Source organism: Cydia splendana, chromosome 22 (assembly GCF_910591565.1).
Source record: "Cydia splendana chromosome 22, ilCydSple1.2, whole genome shotgun sequence".
In the NCBI taxonomy this organism is placed as follows: Eukaryota; Metazoa; Arthropoda; class Insecta; order Lepidoptera; family Tortricidae; genus Cydia; species Cydia splendana.
This window is the reverse complement of record NC_085981.1, coordinates 12,910,360-12,935,685: the sequence shown is the minus strand read 5'-3', so window position 1 is coordinate 12,935,685 and position 25,326 is coordinate 12,910,360. Positions and strand designations below refer to the sequence as shown.

The following is a 25,326-nucleotide window of genomic DNA, read 5'->3' as shown; positions in this document are numbered from 1 at the left end:
ACAAATCGATTCTGAACAACATTATCCTCGTCTGTCTCAATATTGTGTATGTCAAAGTACTTAATATTGAAACGACGAATCCACGATCTACCTAGTATTGGGCGGCTACCATTTTTAATAACATACAACTTTAAATCTCTTTCCGTAACATTATTTATAGATGCAGTTAATACAATATAGCCCACCGATTTGATCACCGAGCCTGCATATGCATTAAGTTTAATATCATCATTAAACAAAGGATAATCCGGGAAATAACGTAAATAATCCACTTCATTGATGGCAGAAATTCGAGCACCAGTGTCCACTTCAAACTTAATCACCGAACTGTCAATTGTAACGTCTACAAAAAATGGTTTTTCTCCTTCCGCGCACACCCGGATGTGATAAAAATCACTATCGGACTCCTCCGACTCCTCCTCCATAAAAAAATGTCTCCTATTTTGCCCCTTATTATCAGGCAACTTACACATACTTTTCAGGTGTCCTTTACGTTGACACTTATCACAATTATATTGTTTAAAACGGCACTTATCTGGTCGGTGTTGTTTACCACATCGCCAACAAGCCGCCGCCGCTGCCGCCGACGCCGCCGTCGCGGGCGCGCCGGGCCGCGCTCCCCGCACGGCGTGCAGGCCCTCGCCCGCCGCGCCGCCGCCGCCGAGCCCGCCAGCGGGCGCGCCGCCGGTGCTCGCGCTCGCGCCGCTGCCACTCGCACCGCCTGCACTCGCACTCATGCCCCCGCGCACACCACTAGCACTCGCCTCCGCATGTTTCTCAGCCGCCTCTAACGCCAGAGCTAGCTCCACCGCCTTTTTGTATGTGATATTGGTTTCCGCGAATAACCGCGATCTCATATCATCACTCGCCAATCCGGACACAAACTGATCTCTTAAGTTTTCCTCTAATGTAGTACCAAAAACACAGGTTACAGCTAAATGTTTTAAATTTTGTAAATAATCCGATAACGATTCGCCCACTCGTTGTCTACGTAATCTAAAAACATGGCGTTCGGCGATAACCGACCGCTTGGGCTCAAGATGATTTGTCATTAATTGTTCCAACTCCGCAAACGTTTTGTCCTCCGGATTAGCAGGCGCGCACAGATCACACATTAAATTATATGTGGGTTCACCGACTAATGTTATTAACGTTGCCACTTTCAATTCTGTTTTGATTTCGTTGAGTAATATAAATTGCTTTACGCGGCGTATATAATTTAACCACTGCTTCGACTGTAAATCGAAAGGTTCCACTTTACCGATCGGCATTTTGACTCCGCGTATCGATATTTATCACTGATTTTAAAATATTTGCTATCTAAAACGGTTAAATTCCCGAGTCGTCGCCAATACAACGTCAATGAAAGTCTGCAGTCGGAAGCTAACTGTTTATTGATAAGAACTTAAAACTACCCTAATCTTAGTTACAAGCATACCCTACAGTGTGTCGATAGATGGCAGTAAATTTACTATGACAAGACCCCTCTATACTATCTATTCTCTTTGTTATTACTATAGAGAAGCCATACCAAACAAATGAAATTGTCGCAATCGCAACTTGCGACCAAAACGTCGTAAGCGCCGTAAAATTCATGGCGCTTACGCGTTTAGGTCGCGGGATTCACGCTCCGCTTCTATGGTTTGTTGTCAAAACAACATCAACTCATGGCGCGAAATACTGGTTCTCTGTGCCGGTTCCATACATAAAGTAAAAAGTCTGCAGCGATTTTGATAGCCCACGCAGTGCAAGTGTCATTTTAAACGTCAAACTTCTATGAAATTATGACGTATACATAACACTTACGCTGCGTAGGCTATCAAATCCGCTGCAGACTTTTATTGGTGCGACTATAGTAATAATAGTTCAATGCACAAAATATGTCGCGGCGTAAACCCCGATAACGACAGCAGGTAAAGAATTCTATTTGGATTGGATTATATTTGGGTGGTTTGTGTAAAAACGCGCCCATTGACAAACCCGAGATAAAAAACGGAGACATTTGTGAGTTTGTCGAACGAAAGATGATGTCATTGGGAAAGCATTTTGTGAAACACAAAAAAGATTTAATGCCTTTTAGCACCATTGAACAACTTTAGTTACAGAGAAAATGTTAATACACGAGCCAATTACCTTTTCGCATGTGTATTGTACAACGTTTTACAGTACATATGGCCCCTAGTTAAAATTTTTGACATAGGCACGTATTGTGCTAATTACCGCTCTAGGGCGGTAAAGTGGCACCATATGTACTTTAAAAAAGTATTAGGTACAATTAGCGTACTTGACATTTATTAATAACCTTTCCTTACTTTAACTTTCCATACGACCAACGTACAATAAAACTCTTACGTCATGCATTGACGGCTCCGATAGGGCCGTGATGCCCTCCAGCCACTTACATCCATCGGCTCCGAAAATGAACTTTATTCATTAGACGGTAAGGTTGTAAGTCGTGAAGTGCCGTTGAAAGCTCGACATGGGGAGTATTACTAATTGTGCTGGCGCATGCGAGTTGGGACCTCGAGTTAACCACTGTCACGAGATCTCGAGATCTGCGTACAGTGCAGGTTACGTTTCCAAACCTAATTCTCACCATCGTTGTATCTAAAGGCTTGTGTACACGTTGCGAAGTAGCAAGTGCAGGTGCGAACCTGCACTTCTCACCTGCACTTGCTACTTCACACTCTTCACAGTGATTAGTAAGATCATGTGTAAACGGTAACGGTGTTAAGTGACAAGTGCGAGTGTCAAGTAAAGTGATTCGACGCTTGGTCTATTTTTGTCTGTATTTAACTCTTGCCCCCTTACACCCGCGTACTCCCCTCAATCACATTTTTGTCCTACTAAATAAAAACACTGTAAACTTTATCTGCTTGTTAAGTGCGTAAAAAAATAAAAATTTGGTGTATGATGGATTTAATAATTCTAATCGTTTTTCGCCCTTAGTTTTGTCCCTCACTTTGCACCTGCAACTAAGCAATGTGCTTTCTTAACACTTGACAATTATCATCGAAAAAACATGTTAACTAACCACTTCTCATTATTAAATTGTACAACGGGACGTATTTAAATTCTAAGAAAGTGATGAGATGTGTAAAAATTGTGAAAGTTTAAATCAGTGTAATCACTTCTCACCTGCACGTGCTACTTCGCAAAGTGTAAACAAGCCTGTAACATCTATATCGGACTCGGAGGGTCTACCGCGAACCACGTTCGACGTGTTGCCTCCCTGTCACACTTACGTACGAATTTACAAGTGCGACAGAGAGCCAACACGTCCTCTGGTTCTCTTGACCCTTCGCCTCGCCCGTGCAATCGTAACGCCACTGCTATGCACCCGTGTATGCAATAAAAAGGAAAGTGACTTCATCCTTAAAGTGCACATTCCGGTTATATAACGTCAGCGTGTAATTGGTCTGTGTCGCCGGCATACATTTCGATTTGAGTAACGTTTCTTTTTTAAAAGAGCTCAAATAGAGGCGGTTCTCAATTCGAAGAGTTTTTTTTTAATGATTGACGTAAATCCCGATTTCCCAAAGATGCCTGAGCTTTCCGTTTTCATAGTTCGTCCAATTACTATCGGATCTCGACGATGGGTTCCTAGAAAACTACTTCTAATAATTAGTACTACTAATAGTAGCTTGTACCTATAATATGTATATTTGAGTATGTTCCTCATTTTCTCTATAGTTAGTACTAACTAAAATCATTCATTGTCTGGCAACAAAGGCCCATAATAAAATAAATAAAAATAAAAAATAAAAAAATAAAAAAGCCTTTATTATTCCAAAGTCATACATAACATGCAGTATTTAGTTGTAGTTATTTTACTTGCATTACATTATAATATTTCTTTCCAACTAGCATGCATTTAAGAATAGTTTTAAATTTAAAGTGTTCAAAAATTATTATTTAAGTTAATTCATGTTCTTATATTATAATTACATATTTAGAAATTGTCCATTTGATTGAAAATTATATTGATTTAGCAGTAAGAATAAAATGTCATCTTTTAAAATTTAAATTTGAACACATTATTTATAGTGTAGTAAATAAAGGTAGTGGACCCCGCAGTAATTCCTCAGCCAGAAAAAACTTTACAGTATGATAAAGTGCCAATAAATAAAAAGTATTGTATAAATTTCCAAAGAATAATAATAATAGAATTAAAGTAAATACCTAAAGTCTTAAATCGTTAATAACTTTTTACGGAAAAATGATCCGTTCAAACTTTCTCCACCGGACATATTCATGTAACGTATTGCAACAATATATGAAATATCAAAAAAAATATCCCAGCAGAAATACCAATATTAATAAAATAAAATTTTTTGGCGTGTCTTGGACCGGAAAATTGCTCCGTCTAATTTTTTCACTGGAATGCCATTTTATCGCAGTTTTATACCTACAAAATGAAAATCTAAAAAAATTACCATGTAACTGTACTATTTTCAGAAATTGCCTTTTTACTCGCTGTGGAAAATTTCTCTATCCATTTTATTTACTGAATTAAGTTCACAGTTGTCTTTCTATTCAACTATTAAAACATCCAAAAAATAACGAGCGTATTAAAAACTAAACATATCGGGAGCAGTGTGTAGGGAGCGGGGTGTACAAGATATGATATTTCTTTTGGATATTTTGGATTTAAGTGTATACGTGACTACTTAGTACATATTTAAAAAGAAATCAGGCTGAGAAATTTTCCACTCTCAGTTTTTAATAGTTCTAAAATACATAAATTTGGGTATGCATTTTTTTTTCTTACCCACTACGCCAAATTATATTCTAAGATCATATAAGAAGAAAAAAATGACAGAGCAATTTTCCGATGAAAATGAGCGACAAAAAAGGAATTATCATAAAAAAATATTCTCATGTTTGACAAAAGTTTTAGATTTTTTTCTAGTATTACATACTGATACAAATAACTTATTTGGTAAAATAATTTTGGACGGAGGAATTACTCAGTTCAATATATAAACAGATTTGTATTTTTACGTATAAATACCTAACTTAGGAGTGTTTTTTTTTGGATATTTATATGTTAGTTTCGGTTCATACTATACAATAACCAAGCAAAATTTCATCGATTGAGAAATTAATGCATGGGTCTCCATACAACAACTTGCTTCATTTACTACACTATTAGGTGTGGACCCCTCGGCGGGTAAAGGCCTCCTCCAGGCATTTCCAATTGTCTCTATCGGATGCTATTTCTGTCCAATTTTCTCCGGAAATCTCTACGATCTCGTCTTTCCATCTCCCTTTTGGTCTTCCAGGTCTGCGGTCTCCGTCTGGTCCTTTCCATGTAGTCGCTCTCTTTGTCCACCTGCCATCTTGGTACCTAGCCACGTGACCTGCCCACTTCCATTTAAGGGCTTGGGCGTAGGATAGAGCGTCGAGTACTTTTGTTTGTTGTCTAATTTTGCTGTGTCTGATCTTATCTTTTAATTTTATTTTTAACATGCTTCTTTCTAGTGCTCTCTGAGTAGTTAGTATTTTATTTCTGGTTTTTGCATCAAATACCCATGTTTGGCAGCTGTACGTAAGACATGGTAATAGGCACGTATCCATGATTTTTTTCTTTACAGATGGGTGTATGTTGGACTTCATTACCTCTTTAAAGCTCCAATATTTCTTCCAAGTCAGAGCGATTCGTCTATCAACGGCCCATAGATATTTATAATTTTGGCTACACAACAGTTTTTTGCTGCGTCACCTGCCGTGCTAGCATGAATTGCGAGCGCGACTCCATACATCTAGCGCGCCATCAAGTATAGACACGCGCGAGAACGCATCTCATGCTAGACCCCCTGTTCTGGTGTAGTATGTACCTACTACCTACTACTACTATATACAGTCACTTGATGAAATGGAACTTCTGACGTACATAAAATGTTGGCATAAGGGACTGTGAGGAGTTTTATTTTGGTAAATATTATTTAGTGGTCAAAATGGTTGGCCAAACCATAACAGTAAAAGCGAGATGATTCACAATTCACATACACCCTTTGTTTTCGCGATGGCCTCAAATGTATCTTCCTTATGTCTGGCAAATAACTCCATGTTCCTTGAAACGGGTTTCCTGTCCGCATTCTGGTGTTGAAAAGTGCATGGAGATGTTTCAACCGTAATATTAAGGCATTACGGTCGACGTCTATCCATGCACTTTTGTACGCCACAGTAGGTACATAATGAATATAGAACTGGGATAACTAGTTTACCTCTGTGTTTAGACAAATATAACGAAAACACAATAATAAACATTATTATTCACAACGACGGGACTTAATCGCGTAAAATTAAGTTTTAAATTTACCTCCGACGTTTCGAGGACGGCATTGTCCCCGTGGTCTCGGAGAAGACTGGCTAAAGTTGACATCAACATCTAGGGATTCTTGAGCGAAATATATTTTCATAAACGTATGAAAGAGCTCAGAAAAATACGTTTTGATAAAAATTTCGAACTCCCCGTTAAGCTGGCCATACACTGCAGTATCACACTAGAGTATGCCTGTGGAATTTGGCGACTGCACAGGAAAAACGTAGCGTATGTGGCATTCGACTGTGCAGTTTTACCTATGCAGTTGAACTGTATAGGTAAAACTGTGCAGGCGTACCTTAGTGTTTATGGCCAGCTTTATAGATGCGATAGAAAATGCAGAGCGAGGCTACATCTACGCAATGCCAAGGAGTCAAGCCAATTCAGGCGTGGCTCACTCCGCCATTTCGTCGCTTTGCAACAGGTAGATACAAGTACATCCGTCCCACACCATGGCTAGTAGGGTGATTCACTTTTGTATGGAGAAAAAAAAGTTGTAATATTTTTCCTGACTTTGCTCACCAATGGAGCCTCCCCACACTAAAAACTATCTATTTCAATTTTCAAAAAAATCGAATAACGTTTAGAGGTTGCACAAGTTGAAAAGGTAGAGTGAGAACCCCATACATTGCGTGAAAATTAACTATGTTCTAAAATGACAAAATATAATGAACTGATACTAAAATCGAATGAGAAAACTGAATTTTGCGTTTAAAACACGATAAAAGCATTTTTCCTTTGGAAACAGGTGGAAAAACTGAAAAATCTTAATTAGAACATTTATCGAGTAACCAAAATCCAAGTTTATTACTAATTTTAAAATTTATTTATATGTAGAAGGTTCAGTATCACACTACTCTCCGCTTTGATGGTAGCCGCTTAAACCATTTTCTACCCTCCGATGTAGAGTCGTTGGTTATTTGAAAAATCTATGTTGATGGTGTGCAACCTCTAAATGTTGACCGATTTTAATTTCTTTTAACGTATAATATTCTAATCCAATCGAAGGTTAGCTGGAAGAGATCCCTTATAGGGATAAGTTCGCCTTTGTACTTCCATTACTGTAATTTATTTTTGTAAACCTGTGTTGTGTACAATAAAGTGATTACTACTACTACTACTAATATTTTTTTATCAGTTAGAACAAGAATTCGAGCAAAGTCAGATGAAAATCGAAAATTCGGAAAAATGAAACACCCTAATGGCTAGCCATAAGCCGCGCGTGGCGCTGTCGCCACCTAGCGGTCATATCTGTCCTAATCGTAAGAGACGCGTTTTGTTAGAGAGTGAATCTTCTGTACCTATACTATTATTTATTCTGTGGCCAAGTTAAGGACCGTCTCATCGTCTTTCTCATCATATGGAATCCTAAAGAGCTCCATCTACAACTAGCTTTCACCGGCCTTCCCCACACACTAACCCTTTGATTTAAGGGTTCGCGAACCCTTTGATAAATCACTTCAGCACTCACATAAAAAAAGTCTGCGCGTCCGTCTGTTCTATAAAAAACGTAAACAACCGCAGCTATGCCACGCATTCCTGTTGCGAAACTTCTATTAACACTCCGACCCAGTTTTCGAAAGTGACAGTTTTTTACGCAAGGTCGTGTCACGAAGACAAGTACTGCATAATGAGCGAGAAATTCTAGTTTTTCGCAATGACATTCATCTTTCTTAAAATTAACAAGGTTTGTTATTTTGGGTTCGTCTTGCGTTGTTTGGATGAGTGACTGACGGTTTTTTGACTAGGTAAAGTCAAATAATTTAATTTCAGTACCAGATCGTAAGGTAAACGTACTAGTGCTCGACATGCTAATGCCCAATAGATGACACCTTGCTGTCCCCTCTATTGACAATGACTTACGTTTCAAGATGTCCAGTACGTTTACCTTATAGTATATAGTCTCGTTTATTGCAAACCATGGTATAATACAATAGATCTTACAATGGAAAAGGGTCGCATGGCACCCTGGTAGGGTATGGCAATTATCCTTAAAACTAAATACATTAACTAAATATAGTATTTAACACAGAAAAATGGACTTAGGTACTACATATTTATTACTATCTAAGTATAGGAGGAAGAAAAAATATTTGTTTTCAATCATTTCATCATCCTGCATATATCTTGTCACAGTGACAACCAATATGGATGTCGCTAAGGGACCACCAACTGTTGTCACGTACAAAATGGTACAGAGATTAAATTGATCGTACACGAATTATTCCCAAGCCTTCGCAGTCGGTTTATCCGTCTGCTCTTTTTTCTGTTTTTCACAGAAAAAAAAATCAAAATAATCTAAACGTCAGTACCTACAATTAGCATAGTTGCAGAATTTATGGACAGACGAAGTACTTACGTCCAAACGCGAAGTATGCTAAAACTCTGAATACTCTGAAACGAATATAACTGCACTGAGCATTATACGACTTTGCGGAAACTATCCCTGACATAATCGTGGGTGGGCATGACTCGCGTATGGTATCAGATTGCGGATTATGTTGTACCATAGTTCACACTGTTAACTGACAATTTGTAATTCTTATTCCAAAGACATAAGGTCCACCAATGATCACCTTAATCAGCTAAGTGCATTGGTGTTAGTACGGTCTCGTGGACAAAGTTGACTGAGCATTCATAGTCTTTATTGCAAAGGGTGAAGGTCTAGCGATGGTCAGTGTTGCTGGTTGTACGTACTTGGCTACCTCATCAATGGATTATAATGCACAGGTGTTAAACGCGTAACTAGGGATTGCAAACCGGATTGATTTTCAATCCGGCCGGATCCGGCCGGATTTCGGCCTCAATCCGGCCGGATCCGGCCGGACCGGATCCGGTTAGGTATAGGGATATTAAAGTTAATAAAATTACATATTTTTCAAGTTTTATGCCTTATATGAGAAACAAAGGGTATTTTTACAAATGTATTCATAAAACAACAATTTGAAGTTAATGAAAGAAATAACTTTGTAACAATAAAATAAAACTAAGTATTAAAAAGTGTCACATAGTCAAACTCAATTTAAAAATAAAATATGAAATCTAAGTCATTTATTAATTTTATTATATTTAATCATTCACATTCTGCTCAAATTTATACGTTTACAATAAAAATATAAATTTGATTAGATTCCAAAGCCTGTTAATGGGATAATTATGCCATGGGAAATGGAACTCCTTGAAAGGACAAGTTTTCGTAACTGTTCTTTGATGGAATTATTTGTAACGCTGACATCCATTCTAGTACCAAAATATTTTAATTTTAATTAAAACCAAAATATTACTTTGCTAATCCGCGAAAAGATAACGTGCTAGTCAATCAGTGCTAACCCGTTATACTTACTTGCGTATTTTTACATGCAATTAATATTCCCACCCTCCCACCGCAAAAATAAATACGCAAATAAATATAACAAACCACCACCAAAAGAATAAACCTCGACACGTGTTTCGCCTCTCTACGAGGCATCCTCAGGAGTTGTTGACGGTCTGACGCCCGGCAACGGAATGACCTGTCTAGAATGGTCGGCCATATTTATACCTTGACCACTCCCCCTACCGTGCAAGTGTGAGTGAGATGGAAAAATTCGTAATAACGGCGATGACGCAACATTCAATTGTTCGTTAAGAATCATGCCCCTATTGTTGTACCTAATTATTTCCAGTTGTTCCAGAACACCCAAACGCAATCCCTTTTCGCAAATATGTAAAATATCAAAAGAATGATTCTCAGATAAAGTGTGACCTGCATCTAATAAGTGCTTTGCAAAATTCACTATTCACTATTTTAATTTTAACCAAAATTGTATGAAATGCGCTCCAATATTATCTTGCTTTCATTTTTTATCCGTGAAAATAGTTTTATAGCCTAAATCACAAATAAATAAGTAATTCATGAATAAATATTTGGGGACAATTTTATACAGATCGACCTACTCGTAGCCCCAAACCAAGCAAAGCTTGTATATGGGTACTAGCTAGCTCTAGGTAGTACTACTAGGCGACGATATATATACGTATAGTATATTGATAAATACATAGAAAAACACCCATAACTCAGGAACAAATATCTGTGTTCATCACACAAATAAATGCCCTTACCGGTATTCAAACCCAGGACCATCGGCTTCATAGGCAGGGTCACTGAATGGTCACTACTCACTAGGCCAGACCGGTCGTTACAAATGCCTTCCGTGGCATCTCTATCCTTTAATTTTTACTTCTAATTATTTACGTAATCGTCGTATCGTGCCGATTCGTGCCACCAACATGAAAGAAGAGGAAATCCTCTTCTGTTCTCAATCATCGTCATATGAAATATCTTCTTATTTTACTAAATTTGGATTTTTTTATTCGTTCTTTTTTCTGTTTAACTTCTTTCTTCTATCCATCGCCTTTATCTCACCTAAAACGCGCAGTGGGTGCTGCGTGCGGTCTTTTTTCTATTTTCCCGGATCCGGTCCGGATCCGGTGATTTCAACCGGATCCGGTAGCTCCTAAAACGTGCCGGATCCGGCCGGATTACCGGATCCGCCGGACCGGATTGCAATCCCTACGCGTAACCTTTTCACATTTTGATTTGTTTGAATTTCTTCGCAGATGTATGAAACTCTCCTTAGGATATTTTCCTTCAGAGAAAATCAAGTGGTAAATTGGACATACATGATTTTGATTTTGATTTTGATTTATAAAACAATAGGTAAATAATATAAAAACTATATCACATAGACCAAAAGTTGGGGATCGAATCAGTAGGACAACAATAGTAAATCTGATTTATACAGAAATTATTTGGTTTATTAGAAAACACAATTCCCCCAACGAGGGCGTCACTGGACAGGCGATGCCCTCATAATAAATTGAGATGTCTCTATATCTAGAACAACAACAGATACTTTTGAACGCGAACTGTACAGATTTATCTCTATTTGCAAATCTAATAGGGTGGCAGATATATTTGGCGTGTGGTTCCATCCGCTACTATTGATGCTAACTACCCAAAAGTGACGTTTAGTCAGGTGAAGCCCTTATTAACCAGGAAACGGCAAACACACGTATTCGAGTATAGCATTGTGTATGACATAACCGGGGCTAAAATTAGCCAATCAGGGCGCCGGCGCATCGGTGCACGGTTACCGTGCAGCGCTAGGCGACTCTAAAGAACCGGTATCATGACGATGATGCTAAGAGTGGGCAGCTATCTGACAGAGTAGGATAATATTTAGGGTTCCGTACCCAAAGGGTAAAACGGGACCCTCTAATTAGGGTTCCGTACCCAAAGGGTAAAACGGGACCCTATTATTACTAAGACTCCGCTGTCCGTCCGTCCGTCCGTCCGTCCGTCTGTCTGTCACCAGGCTGTATCTCACGAACCGTGATAGACACTTGAAATGTTCACAGATGATGTATTTCTGTTGCAGCTATAACAACAAATACTAAAAAGTACGGAATCCTCGGTGGGCGAGTCCGCACTTGTCCGGTTTTTTTTTATCGGCGCAGCGGTATTAACATCTTACTTTTTAACCGCTCAGTTTCGCCATTTTTATTCCACAAGTTTAACCGTAATAACTTTCTTACGTTTCCATCATCATCATTAACTTAAGAGTTGTTTACTCTTGTCGGTAGAGTATCATCCAGCTTTCCCTATCTTGCGCCAGCTCTTTGACTTTTTGATATGATTGCGTCCTATCTGCCTCTTCAGGATAGTTATAAAATTTTACGGGTACAAAAACAAAATACGACCAATAAAGAGCGTATTGGTATTGCAGGTGTCCATGGGCGACCGTAATCGCTTACCATCTGGCGATTCGTCTGCTCGTTTGCCTCCTATATCATAAAAAAAAACAATATTGAACTCACTTCCTAAGAGATAGTATAATTGTTAGGTACCTCTAATATTAAGAGAGCAGAACTGCAAGGACCATGACCTTTCTGTATATCACAGCTCGAAGGCCAGCAGTTACATAATATTAAATTGCCTTTTAGGTTCTCTCCTAGAACAAAAAACCTTAAAAATCGAGTCCCAAGGCGCGAAATTCAGTTGCGAAAAATTTAACACACTATGTGACAGTGCCTTTACGCGTTTCAGCATTTCTTAGTCTATGGTCCAGGTGTTGCCACTGCAAAATGCACTCCAATTTTCGGGTATTGAACCATTGAATTATGACATGCACTGGTATGCAGCATGTATTTCTAGCCGGGCCTAGTGCCAGCACACTCAGGTGCGAAGTGGACGTCAATTACTAGCTTTCCGGCAGTGTTTTGACTAAATTACTTGACTGGGATTCTTTGATGTTGGAGTATTTGCAATAGAATGGGAAGATCGCTTGGATGTCGGTTAGGAATTACAGTAAAATTGAGAATGGATAGGTCTAGTCTACACATTGTATTGTAAGCAAATTCCATTCAAGAATTTCTCGTACCTATAGCTAATATAGGTATACATTTTTGGCAAAAGTTATTAATAATTAAAAGAGGTTTAAAGTCTCAGACAAAGTTGTCTTGAATTTGACAGCGAATTAGATGTTCTGGTTCAGTATCTCTGGTTGATAAATGTTTTGACAAGTCATTTACCACAAAAAACTCATCGGGCACATTTTTATTAACTGCTTGCTTCGAGAGTAGACCTGATAGATCAACTTTAAATCGATTTTACATAAATCATTTAATTATTTCGTTATCAGCCTTGCTAATCTAGGTTTTAATAAACGCATAGTCCCTGGCCTTCTTACTTTAAAAGCTTTATAACCGCTGTACCTGTATAATTGCTATCCTTACCGTACCTTATCACTGACCCGCTGGGAACATACCATGCCATGTATTAAATATATATTATTCTCATTGGTTGCGCCAGCGAAAGAATCGACTTGGAACAACCAGGGTAACGTGACCTTGAGGCCATCAGCCGAAAGACCTAAAAGTGTACTTGTAATTAGTATTCTAACAAATATTACATAAAAAAAAACAGGACGACAAATTTAAATACAGCAAATGCTTGATGTCTGTTACAAGTGTCTGTTTAAGTGTACCAGCACCTTAACGCTGGACATAGTCTCTAAGGATCTCCTCAATGATGGATCATGAGCTGGTCCCATACGTTTCACTGCGATCATGATCAGATCGTCGGGCTCTCCGAGACGACGACGAAAGGTCTCTAACAAGGTGGATGATCTGTTCGTTCTGACGATTTTCTAGACTATTTCTGCTAATTTTATAGGGGAAGCCTTCCTTCTCCAAAACTTTTCGCAACATCGGCAACATCTGTAATTCAGTAACAATCGCTCGAACTCTCTAAGCATTTGGAATGAATACTTGTGCGATAAAATAATTAAAAGTTGACATAGCGGATTTAGTAATTAAGCTCTAATTGGACCTAGATCCGCCGCTAACCGTCAGAATAATTGGATTCAGAGAAAAATGGCCCCATTCCAGAATGATTTAACTTGAGGCTTCTGCCAAGATAAGATAATTTTATCGCGGTGGCCTAGCGGTTCAGGTTGGACACTTGCAAAGCGAAGGATGAGGCATTGAATTCAGCGGGCCTATCGCGAAAAACGAAAGTCGAAATTTCGTTATCTGCCTCTCTATCACTGATAGAGGAAAAGGCAGATAAATACATTTAAATACATTTCAATTTTCGTTTTTGCCGTCAGGGCCTCTGGGTCGTACCAATAATTTTCAAAAGATATGTGTCCGGAATATCACTAGAAGTTTTTGCGTCATATCTAGTGTTACCCCGAAGTTTTAGGCTCATCACAAGCTAAAGCCTGTAAAGATCCTGAAGGATGCAGCTGGGAAAAGACGAGAGCCTCTTTTTGCTTTGTCGCTTTAAAATTTTAAATGATGAGTCACGCTAGAACGGTCCTGGTCCGAGCCGAGGCGTCCGACATTTCAGTTTTCTATAGAAAGCATCACGTGATCACCGATCACCCGTCATAGAAAGCGAAGTGTCGGACGCCTAGGCCCGGACCCGGACCGTTCTACCGTGAGTTATCCTTAATTCTAATTTAATCTCCATAATTATTAGCGCGATTTGGAATAAAACGCTAAAAGGTCTTTTGTCACTCGATAAACAAGAAAAATCATCCAATAATCCGTCTGTAGCAGTCATATGTCAGAAAAGAGACATAAGCTTGTCTTCTATATCACTTTAATCACTTATCACCCGATAAAAACGGCTATCCCCTTTTAGAAGCCGAAGTCGTAAATCTATTAATTTACACTGTCCTAATTTGTCTTCATATGCGGGAATCCTTATATTTAAAGTGTGTTTCAAAATATGCTCTTTATTAAAGATACTATAAAGAACTCACTATTTCTTTGTCAAGATTGTACAATTTAAGTAGTTCTGAAAGCAAAAGAAATGTCTGTTGTAAAAATAAAAGTGATACACGTATTTAAAAAAACACCAATGACGTGTTTTGCGATGAAACATCTATTCTTAATTATATTATAACACGATATTTACACAACCAACTTGCTGACATGATTTGTGTTGGCTGAAATAGGGTCCGTTATAATTTCTGTAAATATCCGTACTTTAATTTCTTAAAGTGAAATTAAAGTAAGCTCGGGGATTCAGCATATATAACCTAGATTGAAAAATCCTCCAACAGGGTAGGCTGGCGATCGGGTCATGGTCGATGGGAGCCGTTTCTCCCGGTACCTGAATCCTGATGTTGACTAGAAAAGCTTAAAGTTCATGAGAAAACGACGACAGTCCATTTCAAGTCGAGAGATAAATAAGTTTTTGCCATTAAAGTGCCATTCTTACCTATACAAAGTACCACTCTTTACAAAATTGAAGAGTTTTTCTTCTACCTAGCGTTATCCCGATCTTTGCCAGGGTCCGCTTTCCTGCTTGCCTTTCTCCACTTTGCACGATCCTGGGCGTCCTCTCGTGTGAGCCCGTTTAAGCTCGTATCTGCTTTCATGACACCGAGCCATCGCTTTTTTTTGGTCTGCCCTGTTCCTATCTGTCAAATTTTAAGAGTTAAAGAAGAAAAAGCACTTTACGAAAACTAGAAATGAACTATAATTTTTCCTAGACTCTTCAAGTGTAAAAGAAATTTCAGTAACCTTGAGAACACCTCTAATTTTCCAAACGTTCCCGAATTGCGCGAAAACAAGACGACGCGAGTACGAATCCAGCGTAGATTCTTGGCACGACACATCGCATCACAAACCTATATTCTCTCCAAAACAATAAGAGCTCGAAGACTCTGATTTGCGTAATAATGCACTAACGAGAAAATCTTTTATACAAATAAGCGCATGGAAGGTAACTACCAAAGAAGTAGAATCTAATTTGATTAACATTTTTTATCAAGCAGATACCCTTCCTTGTTAGAAATAAATTAAAAGTGGAAAATTCACAGTCTTGGGCGGGACTTGAGCCCACGACCACTGGATCACTAGTACAGTGCTCTGCCATCTGAGCTACCAAGACCGTACCCAATACAGCGAATATTTCCACCATATAAATGAGCCAAATGAGCATTTGATGTCGCTACAACCGGGAGGCTGTAGCGACATCGCTAGAGCCCCACCCAAGACAGTGAATTATTCCACATTTAATTTATTTCTAAACCTACTATTTTTTTATATAATAAAGCATATATTATAAGAAAATTTTCACCGTTTCGGGCAAGATTCGAGCTGACTACTCAGAACACCGGTCCGATCGCTCTTGAAAAACTGAGCTACCGAAGCTTAACAGAAGTAAGTAAGTAAGTAAGTATTTATTTGCAAAGAAGCGTGCGAATCTTTTAATTCCTTCGACCGAAAATAAGAATTTTAATTTAAAATGGCGCTGCTTTTCCTCTAGGATCTTTTTCTAATACCTATGCCGATCCAACGTATAAAGTTGGTATTCTGTGCACCGCAGCATGAGTAAACATTGCAAATGTATTTCGAAATGTACTTACACGGACTGCGCATGCGCTAATGTAAATACTTCCCATGTACGGGTTCGGACTGATAAACAACTTCGCGAGTTCTCATAATAATGAAGAACGGCTTTTGTTCAAACAGTCAATCGAAGTGTTCAAATTTGTAATTGCATATACCACTTCAATGGCAAAGTAGCATACAGCCTACATGATAATTAACAGTTAATGTAGCCCATGGACGCTTCACATGTGTCGGAAAAACCTGCTTATTTGAAAAAGTTCATACTGATATGTATCTTGAGAGAACCTGAACAGGAAATTCGTCTCCCAGTCGCGATGCGAGCGTGTGTCGTGGCTACTAAAGTTGTTTTCGGCCTGAAAGCACGTATTTATAAATATTTTATGTGCATTCGAGAAACGAGGATGAAATTGTCTTATTTTCGGAAAAACGCGGAACAATTGGCAAATGCACAACGTACAGAAATACGTTGCAAATAAAGTATGTACTTACTTGCATAAAAATATATGGTTTTTAACATAAATAACACAATTTTATGAGTTCGGGCGACTCGCCTCTAATACTGTCCATAGTAACGCTTAATACTATTTCATCACACTCGCTCAGTAAATGTGGAATTGCACGCAGGTTTAGCAGGAGTTATAGAAAAAGCGTTTTCCCTAGGGAGTTATGAAGTTTCTGGTGCCATAATTAACAGTTTTTTGTTTTTATACTTAATTTTTGTATCGCAAGTGTGATGAAAAACATTTTGTGTAACTCTGGGCGTAATAATATTGCAAACTCGAGTCTATAAATCGCTCCGGCAAGCCGTCGCGATTTAACTTACTCTCGTTTGCAATATTTAACTTACGCCCCATGTTGCACAATGTACTATTGTGCACGATTGCTTCTCCATACAAATGTAGTTCCCATTTCCCTCCCTAGGATTACGTCTCTACCAGAGTAAATTGGTGAATCAACTTTTTCTTGTTACTCATAGCCATGGTTACGGTCTTTTAAAATCCTAGTTTTGCAGTATTTAAAATAACCAAACATACAATTTTTGACAGTTATAAGCCTCTTCCATTGAGTCTACTTAGCATATAGCGTAGAACGTTGTATAAGTATAACATTAAGTACTTATAACATACTACGCTACTATTGTCTCCAGCAGGCCTATTATGGATGGCTTTATCCACGTGACAAAATATCCGTCACTTTTTAATACCGTTTTATCACGCTGTCACGTAGACAAGAACGGCCGTCATATCCGTACTGGCTGACGGGACAAAATAACAACAACAAACTTTGAAATTAAATTATCATTTTTCACTTCTCATGCTCAAAAAGTGCACCTTTATGTCGTGCGTAGACGACATAAAATCGCATTTTATGCTCTAGAGTCTAGAGCATAAAAGTAAAATTTTCTTCTAAGACTAAGGTAATCGGTCTCAACAGCCAAACAGTTAAAACATATTGCACAATTTTACTGAGCAATAAAATTGTGTAGATGACAAAACTTGTTATATTATTTTATTTTTGCTACAATTTATTAGAAATCCGTATTTTGTGTCATTAAATTTAGTAAATCACATAAATAGGAGTCGATTATCGTTCAAAAATGCTCCGAAATGTTTGACTTGGCAGAAAACCAAGCGTCTGAAACTCTGATCACATATTGAAAATTAAAAAAAAAATTAAAAAGTTGGCGGGAATTGGTTTTGTATTATGTTCTTTCGCTTTACGACAATTTCGTGGTGTAAATTGCCGTGAAAAATATAATTTTATTTTCCTCGCAATCGAAGTGAAAAGCAGAGTGTACAACAAGGGCATAAATGTCCATTTTTACCCTCGTCTACAATTTTGCAAAAAAATTGTAAAAAATTGCCTCGGGTATAAATGGGTCACTTTATGCCCTTGTTGTACAATCTACTATTTCGTGCGTTCGTTGCCTCGCAAGAATAAAGAATAAGCCGTACTACCCACCAAGGGTAGGTGGAGAAGTGGGGATAGATCTGTTAGAGTTTTTTGCTAACCACTAGGACTACCTGGTTTTTATATCTGTAGAATGAAGCTTAAGAAATATAATAAACTGGATATAATTAATGTGTATAAATCTTAAATCAGGGCAGTCTGCGTTCCGCAAAAACATAAAGCCGTGATCTTTGAATGTAGGTCATTGACTGCCTCGTGTCCAACCGATCGAGTGACTCATCAAAATAACAATTATTGCGTTTGTACGTTTTTAATGGGTACCTATTTTATTTCTTGCTTTGTTTAAGCCGACTGTCGCAGGAGGGTTATGTTTTTCGATGTTCGCTTCGAATTTCGATATCTAAATTATTGGCATACTTACACCGTTTGACGAAATACATAGTTACAATGTTTGTAATTCATCTCAATGAAAATAGTTTAAAAAAATTAAAAGTGTAAACATATCTTTGACGAAGGTACAGTCTTCGTCAAAGATATGTTTACACTTTTAATTTTTACACACATCTGTGTTCTATTATCTAATCTAAACACTAGGTACCTACTGGAAAGTTCTTTGAAAGAAATTCTTTCACATACGGACACGTGAAGTTGGACCATACTTAGTTGTAGTACTTATGTTCTGGCTCCAATTTCACCACGGTGACAGGTGCGACAATTGTAAAACATCACTGTTGCTGACGTCACAGGCATCCATGGGCTACGGTTACCGCTTACCATCGGGCGGGCCGTATTCCTGTTTGCCACCATCATTGATTTATTAAAAAAAACTTTATTATATCGGAAAAAAACAGATATTTCTCTTGCTAAGTTTATGACAATTGTCACAAGAAACACTACAATTGTCACGAAATTCCGACATATAACTCATTACCTACAATTCTTCTAAATCTTGACAATTGTCAGAAACTTCGCAAAAGAAATATCTGTTTTTTTCCGATATAATAAAGTTTTTTTAAATAATACAATGATGCACTGAGAGAAAAAACTAACAAAAACACACTTAGAATTACAAAAATAAAACTTAATCCGGGGACAAGGAGAGTCAACTAATAGGAACAAATTGACTTTTGCAATTTCCATTTAGTAGGAAATACAACTTCTATATTTGTAATTTGAAGTATGCTAGAGTAATTTCAGAAATTTGGTTTTGTTATTCCGAGAGGTGCTTTAGCAATATCGGAGGTGATGACGTCATGGGTGAAAACTAATCGTTTTGTAATTCTAAGCGTGCTTTAGCAATATCGGAGACGATGACGTCATAGGTTTTACTAAACTGTACTGCGATTCCAAGCTAGCTGTTGTTATTCTAGAGATAAAGACGTCACAGGCAAAAACTAAACTGTTTGCAATTCCTCCGCCCCTAGCAAACGGGCGCCGCGAGAGCATGTCGCGCGCGTGGTAGCTACCCGTCTCTATTTCTGTCTGTATGAATAAAAAAGCATTTGGTAGTATATCTCTGTACTAAAGAGGCACTATAAAAGCCTGTCGAGATATTCTACCCATTCCTTTCTTATTCATACAGTCAGAAAGAGACTAGTAGTTATTACGCGCGCAACATGCTCTCGCGGCGCACCTGTGCTAGGGAGGTTGGAATTGCAAACAGTTTAGATTTACCTTTGATGTCATTATCACTAGAATAACAACAGCTAGCTCGAAGTTGCAGAACAATATATTCCTGTAGACCCCAACTACACAGTAGGTCGCGGGTTAATATGTCCATGGCCCACAATATATCCTAAATTTATTATTTAACTTAAGTATGTTTTAAACAAAGAAGACACGAGACACGCCCGCCCGACATCCGACACAATACTAACTCTAACCAAATGAACGTAGCAAGTAGCTGTGTTGGTATTACAAAACTCGTTTAGTGATTGGTACAACAATGAACATAAACCCAACAAGTCTATCTACTAAATACCAGTAAACTTTGTAATGTCGCTATAGTAACAACTGAATTGTTATTTTAAATGGGGTAATGTTATTCCCGCGAACTCGTTTTTTAGATATTACAAAACTATGTAAGTGAGACATTTACTAAAATCATAACTTGAAATCACAGATGCTTTTTTCCAAAAATCACAAACTTTACTAGTAAAAATCGGAGAATTTTAGTAGTAATAAAAATGGATTGTAACAAATACTGAACTTTGTTTAATGCTCCATTTACTAAAGTCTGTTTGCTGAAATTAGATTTAGTATTACTGAGCTGTTTGTAGAAATAAGTAAATTTTACAGAAATAGTGAAACTTCCATGATTACTACTAAAACTTCATTTTTTCCCCCAGTACAGAACTGTTTATTATTCCTGGTGATGATTTTTCTCTCAGTGTGGTGGCAAACAGGAATACGGCCCGCCCGATGGTAAGTGGTAACCGTAGCCCATGGATGCCTGTGACGTCAGCAACAGTGATTTTACAATTGTCGCACCTGTCACCGTGGTGAAATTGGGGCCTGGACTAACGTTACCTGTGTTTACGGTAACTATCTATTAATGTCCGACTGAAGTATCGGTTTCGGCATGAAAATCATGTTTCGACGAAGGAGAAACTATACTCTGTATCTTTAGGTATTAAGTATTTAGGTATTAGGTAAGTAAACAAACAATTTGTACATTTTCGGGTAGTTATAAGTGTTATAACATTTATTGGTTAACCAACCAAATACAAAAGCGCCTGGATCTGTCACTGAACGACCCGACTTTAACCTACTTACATTATTTGATCATGTAATGTTTTCATCTACCCTCAACTGACTTAAGGAGCCATTTGAGAGTAGATTTTGTTTACTTTTATTTAAATACCTAAAGATACAGAATTACAGACTATAGGGAAAAACCGAACCTTCATCGGAAAAATCTGGTTTCGTCAGACAGACACTGCTACAACATATTGGTTGTAAACATGGTACCGTTACTAAAAATTTAGTTTCAAATAAACAAGTATACCTATACAGTATGCTTAACTAAACAAATTAAACTATAATTCCCAATTATTACTGTAACGTAAATATATTTTTCCTTTTTAATTGTGGGACGTACCACATTATTACAATCTACAAATTGTAAATACAGAAACCAGCCAGAGAGTTGGCCAGAGTTGATCATCGTTGATTTTTTCATTGCGATTGACATCTGTGTTTACAATTTATAGATTATCACTGTAACGTTTCTAACCCTTTGCCCGGAACCTGGACCGATGTAACGAAAGTTAGCCAACGGTTTAATGGAAGGAAAACATAGTGTCGTATTACTGCTTTAATCGGGACGAGTAGGTATATATAGAAATACTTTTTCGGTGTGCTCTTGTTACGTCGAAAACAACAAGACGGTGTAGGTAAAAAGTAACAAGTATTTTTTTTAAGTATAATAAAATTATAAGTTATTGCGTTCAGGTCAGGAGTAGGTAGTAGCGATTCTGATCTGCAATTGCAAAATAATAATATGTCACCCATTTTATGTAATATGTCGCTCTTTCGTCTCTTTTAACTTTACTTGTGTTTGTGTGTGTGAAGAAGTGAAGCTCCTTTTTTAGGGTTCCGTACCCAAAGGGTAAAACGGGACCCTATTACTAAGACTCCGCTGTCCGTCCGTCCGTCCGTCCGTCCGTTCGTCTGTCACCAGGCTGTATCTCACGAACCGTGATAGCTAGACAGTTGGAATTTTCACAGATGATGTATTTCTGTTGCCGCTATAACAACAGAATAAAATAAAGATTTAAGTGGGTCTCCCATACAACAAACGTGATTTTTGACCGAAGTTAAGCAACGTCGGGCGGGGTCAGTACTTGGATGGGTGACCGTTTTTATAGATAATAGTACGGAACGGTACGGTAGTAGTATGTTTGAGCGACGTATGTATATACAAATATGAGAGTTCTTGCCGTTCGACGGTCTTCCCTGCAATACATTAGTTACATTACATACATTTAAATTTGTTTGTATTTTCCTTTTGCAAATTTAAACTGGTTAATCAAACTTAGACCAGCTATAATAGCGCTCAGTAAAAAAAGGTAAAAAAGGGACCATCCATAAAAACCGAGTGCTAAACCCTACGCTAAGGAAATGATAAATCTCGACACAAACGGGAAAGCACCGAGGTATATTCGCGTAGGTGTAACTATATGTGAGTTATATATAACTTTACGAGCTATAACGCTAGGGCAGGCTATGTGGAACGCGTAAAACAGGACTGACTTAATCGCGGGAGATAGCTAAATTATCACAGTTTAATTAATTAGTGGCTCTGTGAGGAAATATACATTTTTTTATGATATTGGAGGCGAATAGGCAGACGAATCATTTGATGGTAAGGGGTTGTGCACAAATCACGCGAGGTGTTTTCGGCTACTTTTTGATCCCTCCCTCCCCCTTGGTGATATTTGGTGAGGTTTTTGGCTACCCCCCTCCCCCACACAACCTCACGTATATTTTTTTGAAATTTTTCATTCGACCTTATTTTAAAATAAATAGTGTTGTATATAGAAAATCTTGTTTATTTTTCTATTTTCGTTAAATAGACTCGCTATTTTGAAGTGCAGAGTGAAGATTTATGCTTAACGAAACCGAGAAAAAGTATCTACTCATGTGGTAGGTCTTTTTTTCTTAGTTTCGTTCACTGTAGAAAAATACACGTGAGGTCTCCTTATACCCCCTCCCCCAACGTGAGCTATCGAGATTTTTTCGTGACTTCCCTCCCCCTATCGAACCTCGCGTGATTTGTGCACAAGCCCTGAGCGATTACTGTCGCCTATGGACATCCGTAAACCAGAGGGGTTCAGTGCGTTACCGGCCTTCAGGATGGGAGTACTTAAACTTAGCCACTCCTAACTAAACTAAACGAAAAGGTAACCTAATACTCTAAGAACAAATTAAATTACTTTCCAAAACAAAAATATAAAATGACCATAGGCTCCAGTGTCCATACTGGAGGCCTCGGAGTAATTAATTTTTCCCTTCGTATTTGACGTTTATTTCGGTTTATAACCTTATATTATGACATAATTCTCTACTTTTTTCTATTATGTTGATGTAAAACTCAAAACCATCTTCTGACACATCTCATATATACCCACGTAAAGCGCGCACTCACTTCGCAAACCGAAATGAATCAATGTAAATAAATAACGTTTACTCATTTTTGTGTATAAAAGACGGATTGTCTGTCTCTCCTAAACATTTTAGTTTTGACTCTGAGAGAGCATAGTTTGAGGACGTGAAGTGTTAAACATTTAAAATGTTGCTGGTGTCACCGATTTCGTACGGTACTTATTGTGAACTTATTTATTAAATTAGTTTGTTAATAAAATCAGGTGTTTGCTGTTTTAAAATTTATATAAGGAATGCACATGTTATTAATTTTGGTCGAAACCACCTCTAGTCCGTCATCAGAACCCCTAGTGTACATTTAATTCGATAAGGTGACGAGCGTTCGCGTTTGCGTTATGTCTATGTTTGTATGGGAGTTTGAACAGCGCGCCAAGCGGGACGTTTTGGAAACTCATAATCCCATACAAAATGACACTTAACGCAAACCCGTCTCGTCACGGTTGAGGTACAGACTCAATATTGTTTAGCTTCAGACTGTCAGATTTTAAATAATATTTCGTCTTCCAACTATAAAAAGGCAACAAAAGCGTATTCAAGTCTTCCTATTTAGTTACACTTTCATTTGTTTTTGGCCTTATCAAAATTTATAGAACAGGAAGAATAACAGTATATTTTTTTATAGATATACAACTTTACAAGGTGCTTATGAAATGTAATTTATTTCCAGAGCACAAGATGGCAATGGCTACAGCAACGCACAACTCCGTCGCTTCGACGATGGAGGCCTCTCAGTCCCTCATCCAGACGGAGTCGAGGGTCCAGAGGAACTACCAGGAGGTCCAGGTGTCGGAACAGCGTCAGGTTAAGAAGAAGAAGTCCATGAGGAGGCATAAGGATGAAGGGACCATTTCTGTGGTGAGTTTCTTTTGTCTTTTGTCTTGTCTTGTAAGTTGATGGAGTCCTCTCAGACCGTCATTCAGACGGAGTCGAGGGTCCAGAGGAGCTACCTGGAAGTCCAGGTGTCGGAACAGCGGCTGGTCAAGAAGTCTATGAGGAGGCATAAGATGAAGGGAATGTTTCTGTGGTGAGTACTTTTGGTTTGTGGAGTCTTTGACCTTTATCCAGGAGTTCAGGGTCCAGAGCAGGTACCAGGAAGTCCATGTGTCGGAGCAGCGGCAGGTCAAGAAGAAGTATATGAAGAGGCATGGATGAAGAGAATATTTCTGAGGTGAGTTGCTTTGATTTATGACCTGTAGGAGTCCAGTCCAGGAATTACTAGGAGTAGGAGCAGCGACAGGTCATCAGTATAAGGTATTTATTTATTTATTTAAAAGTATAAAGATATACATATAGGTATAAGTATAAGGAAATATTCTATATTGATTGCTTTTTTCTTTGGTTGACTGGTACTTAGAAAAATGATATCTTAAGTTAAGACATTAAGCCCGACTTTTCTACATTTATGAGACAATGACATCTGTCAGCGTAAGGTATAGGTACCGTAAACCGGGGTTACTTTGATTTGCGGGTCGACTTTGATAACGACTTCCCTCCGCTACTAAAGTGCTTGTTTTGACGAGTTGGAAAATACCTTCGCAGTTATTTTTTCTTTATTGACAACACTGATAGTTGTTTCATCGCCCAGTAACCGGATGCGAGTGTAATATTATTATTTCGTCTTGAAAAAAAAAATTAATGGCAGGTACGCATTTCTTCCTGGTTTTATTGGTTGAATAACTTTAACTGTATTTGTGTCAATAATTAAATACATGTAATTTTATAGTGTCTTAGGTTAATCACTGTTTATTCGTGAGTTTATAAAAAAATACCTGTATTCGACAACCTACACATGCGCACATAGCCGGGGAATCCATGGGTCGGGGTGTCTTTGATCACTTATACGTGGTGAAATTGATCAAAATATTAAAGTAACAACATGAATTACTTTGGCAACTTACGTTTTTTTATGTATCTTTTCCAATAATAAATAGGTATCGTTTGAGTCAGTGGAAGAGGTAGAGGTTGTAGAATTATAAGTTTGTATGTAAATGTTGATCTCCGGAACTGCT

General features: G+C 38.1%; 1 protein-coding gene and 1 non-coding gene across 3 annotated transcripts in view; one reads left to right on the top strand and one right to left on the bottom strand.

Annotated features, from left to right (window-relative positions):
• LOC134801415 (LIM domain and actin-binding protein 1) overlaps positions 1-25,326 on the top strand; it is a 67,356-nt gene that overhangs the window by 8,056 nt on the left and 33,974 nt on the right. Inside the window, exons 1-2 of one of the 2 annotated variants that reach the window (XM_063773960.1) lie at positions 23,393-23,472; positions 23,985-24,172. In XM_063773960.1, the coding sequence (XP_063630030.1) occupies positions 23,445-23,472; positions 23,985-24,172 (216 nt within the window). In that variant the 5' untranslated portion in view covers positions 23,393-23,444. Of the gene's footprint in view, positions 1-23,392; positions 23,473-23,984; positions 24,173-25,326 lie in introns of those variants that run through there. The other variant, XM_063773961.1, reaches the window with a different exon arrangement.
• Trnat-agu (transfer RNA threonine (anticodon AGU)) lies at positions 15,704-15,776 on the bottom strand. The gene has a single exon. It is a non-coding gene; the product is annotated as a tRNA-Thr (tRNA).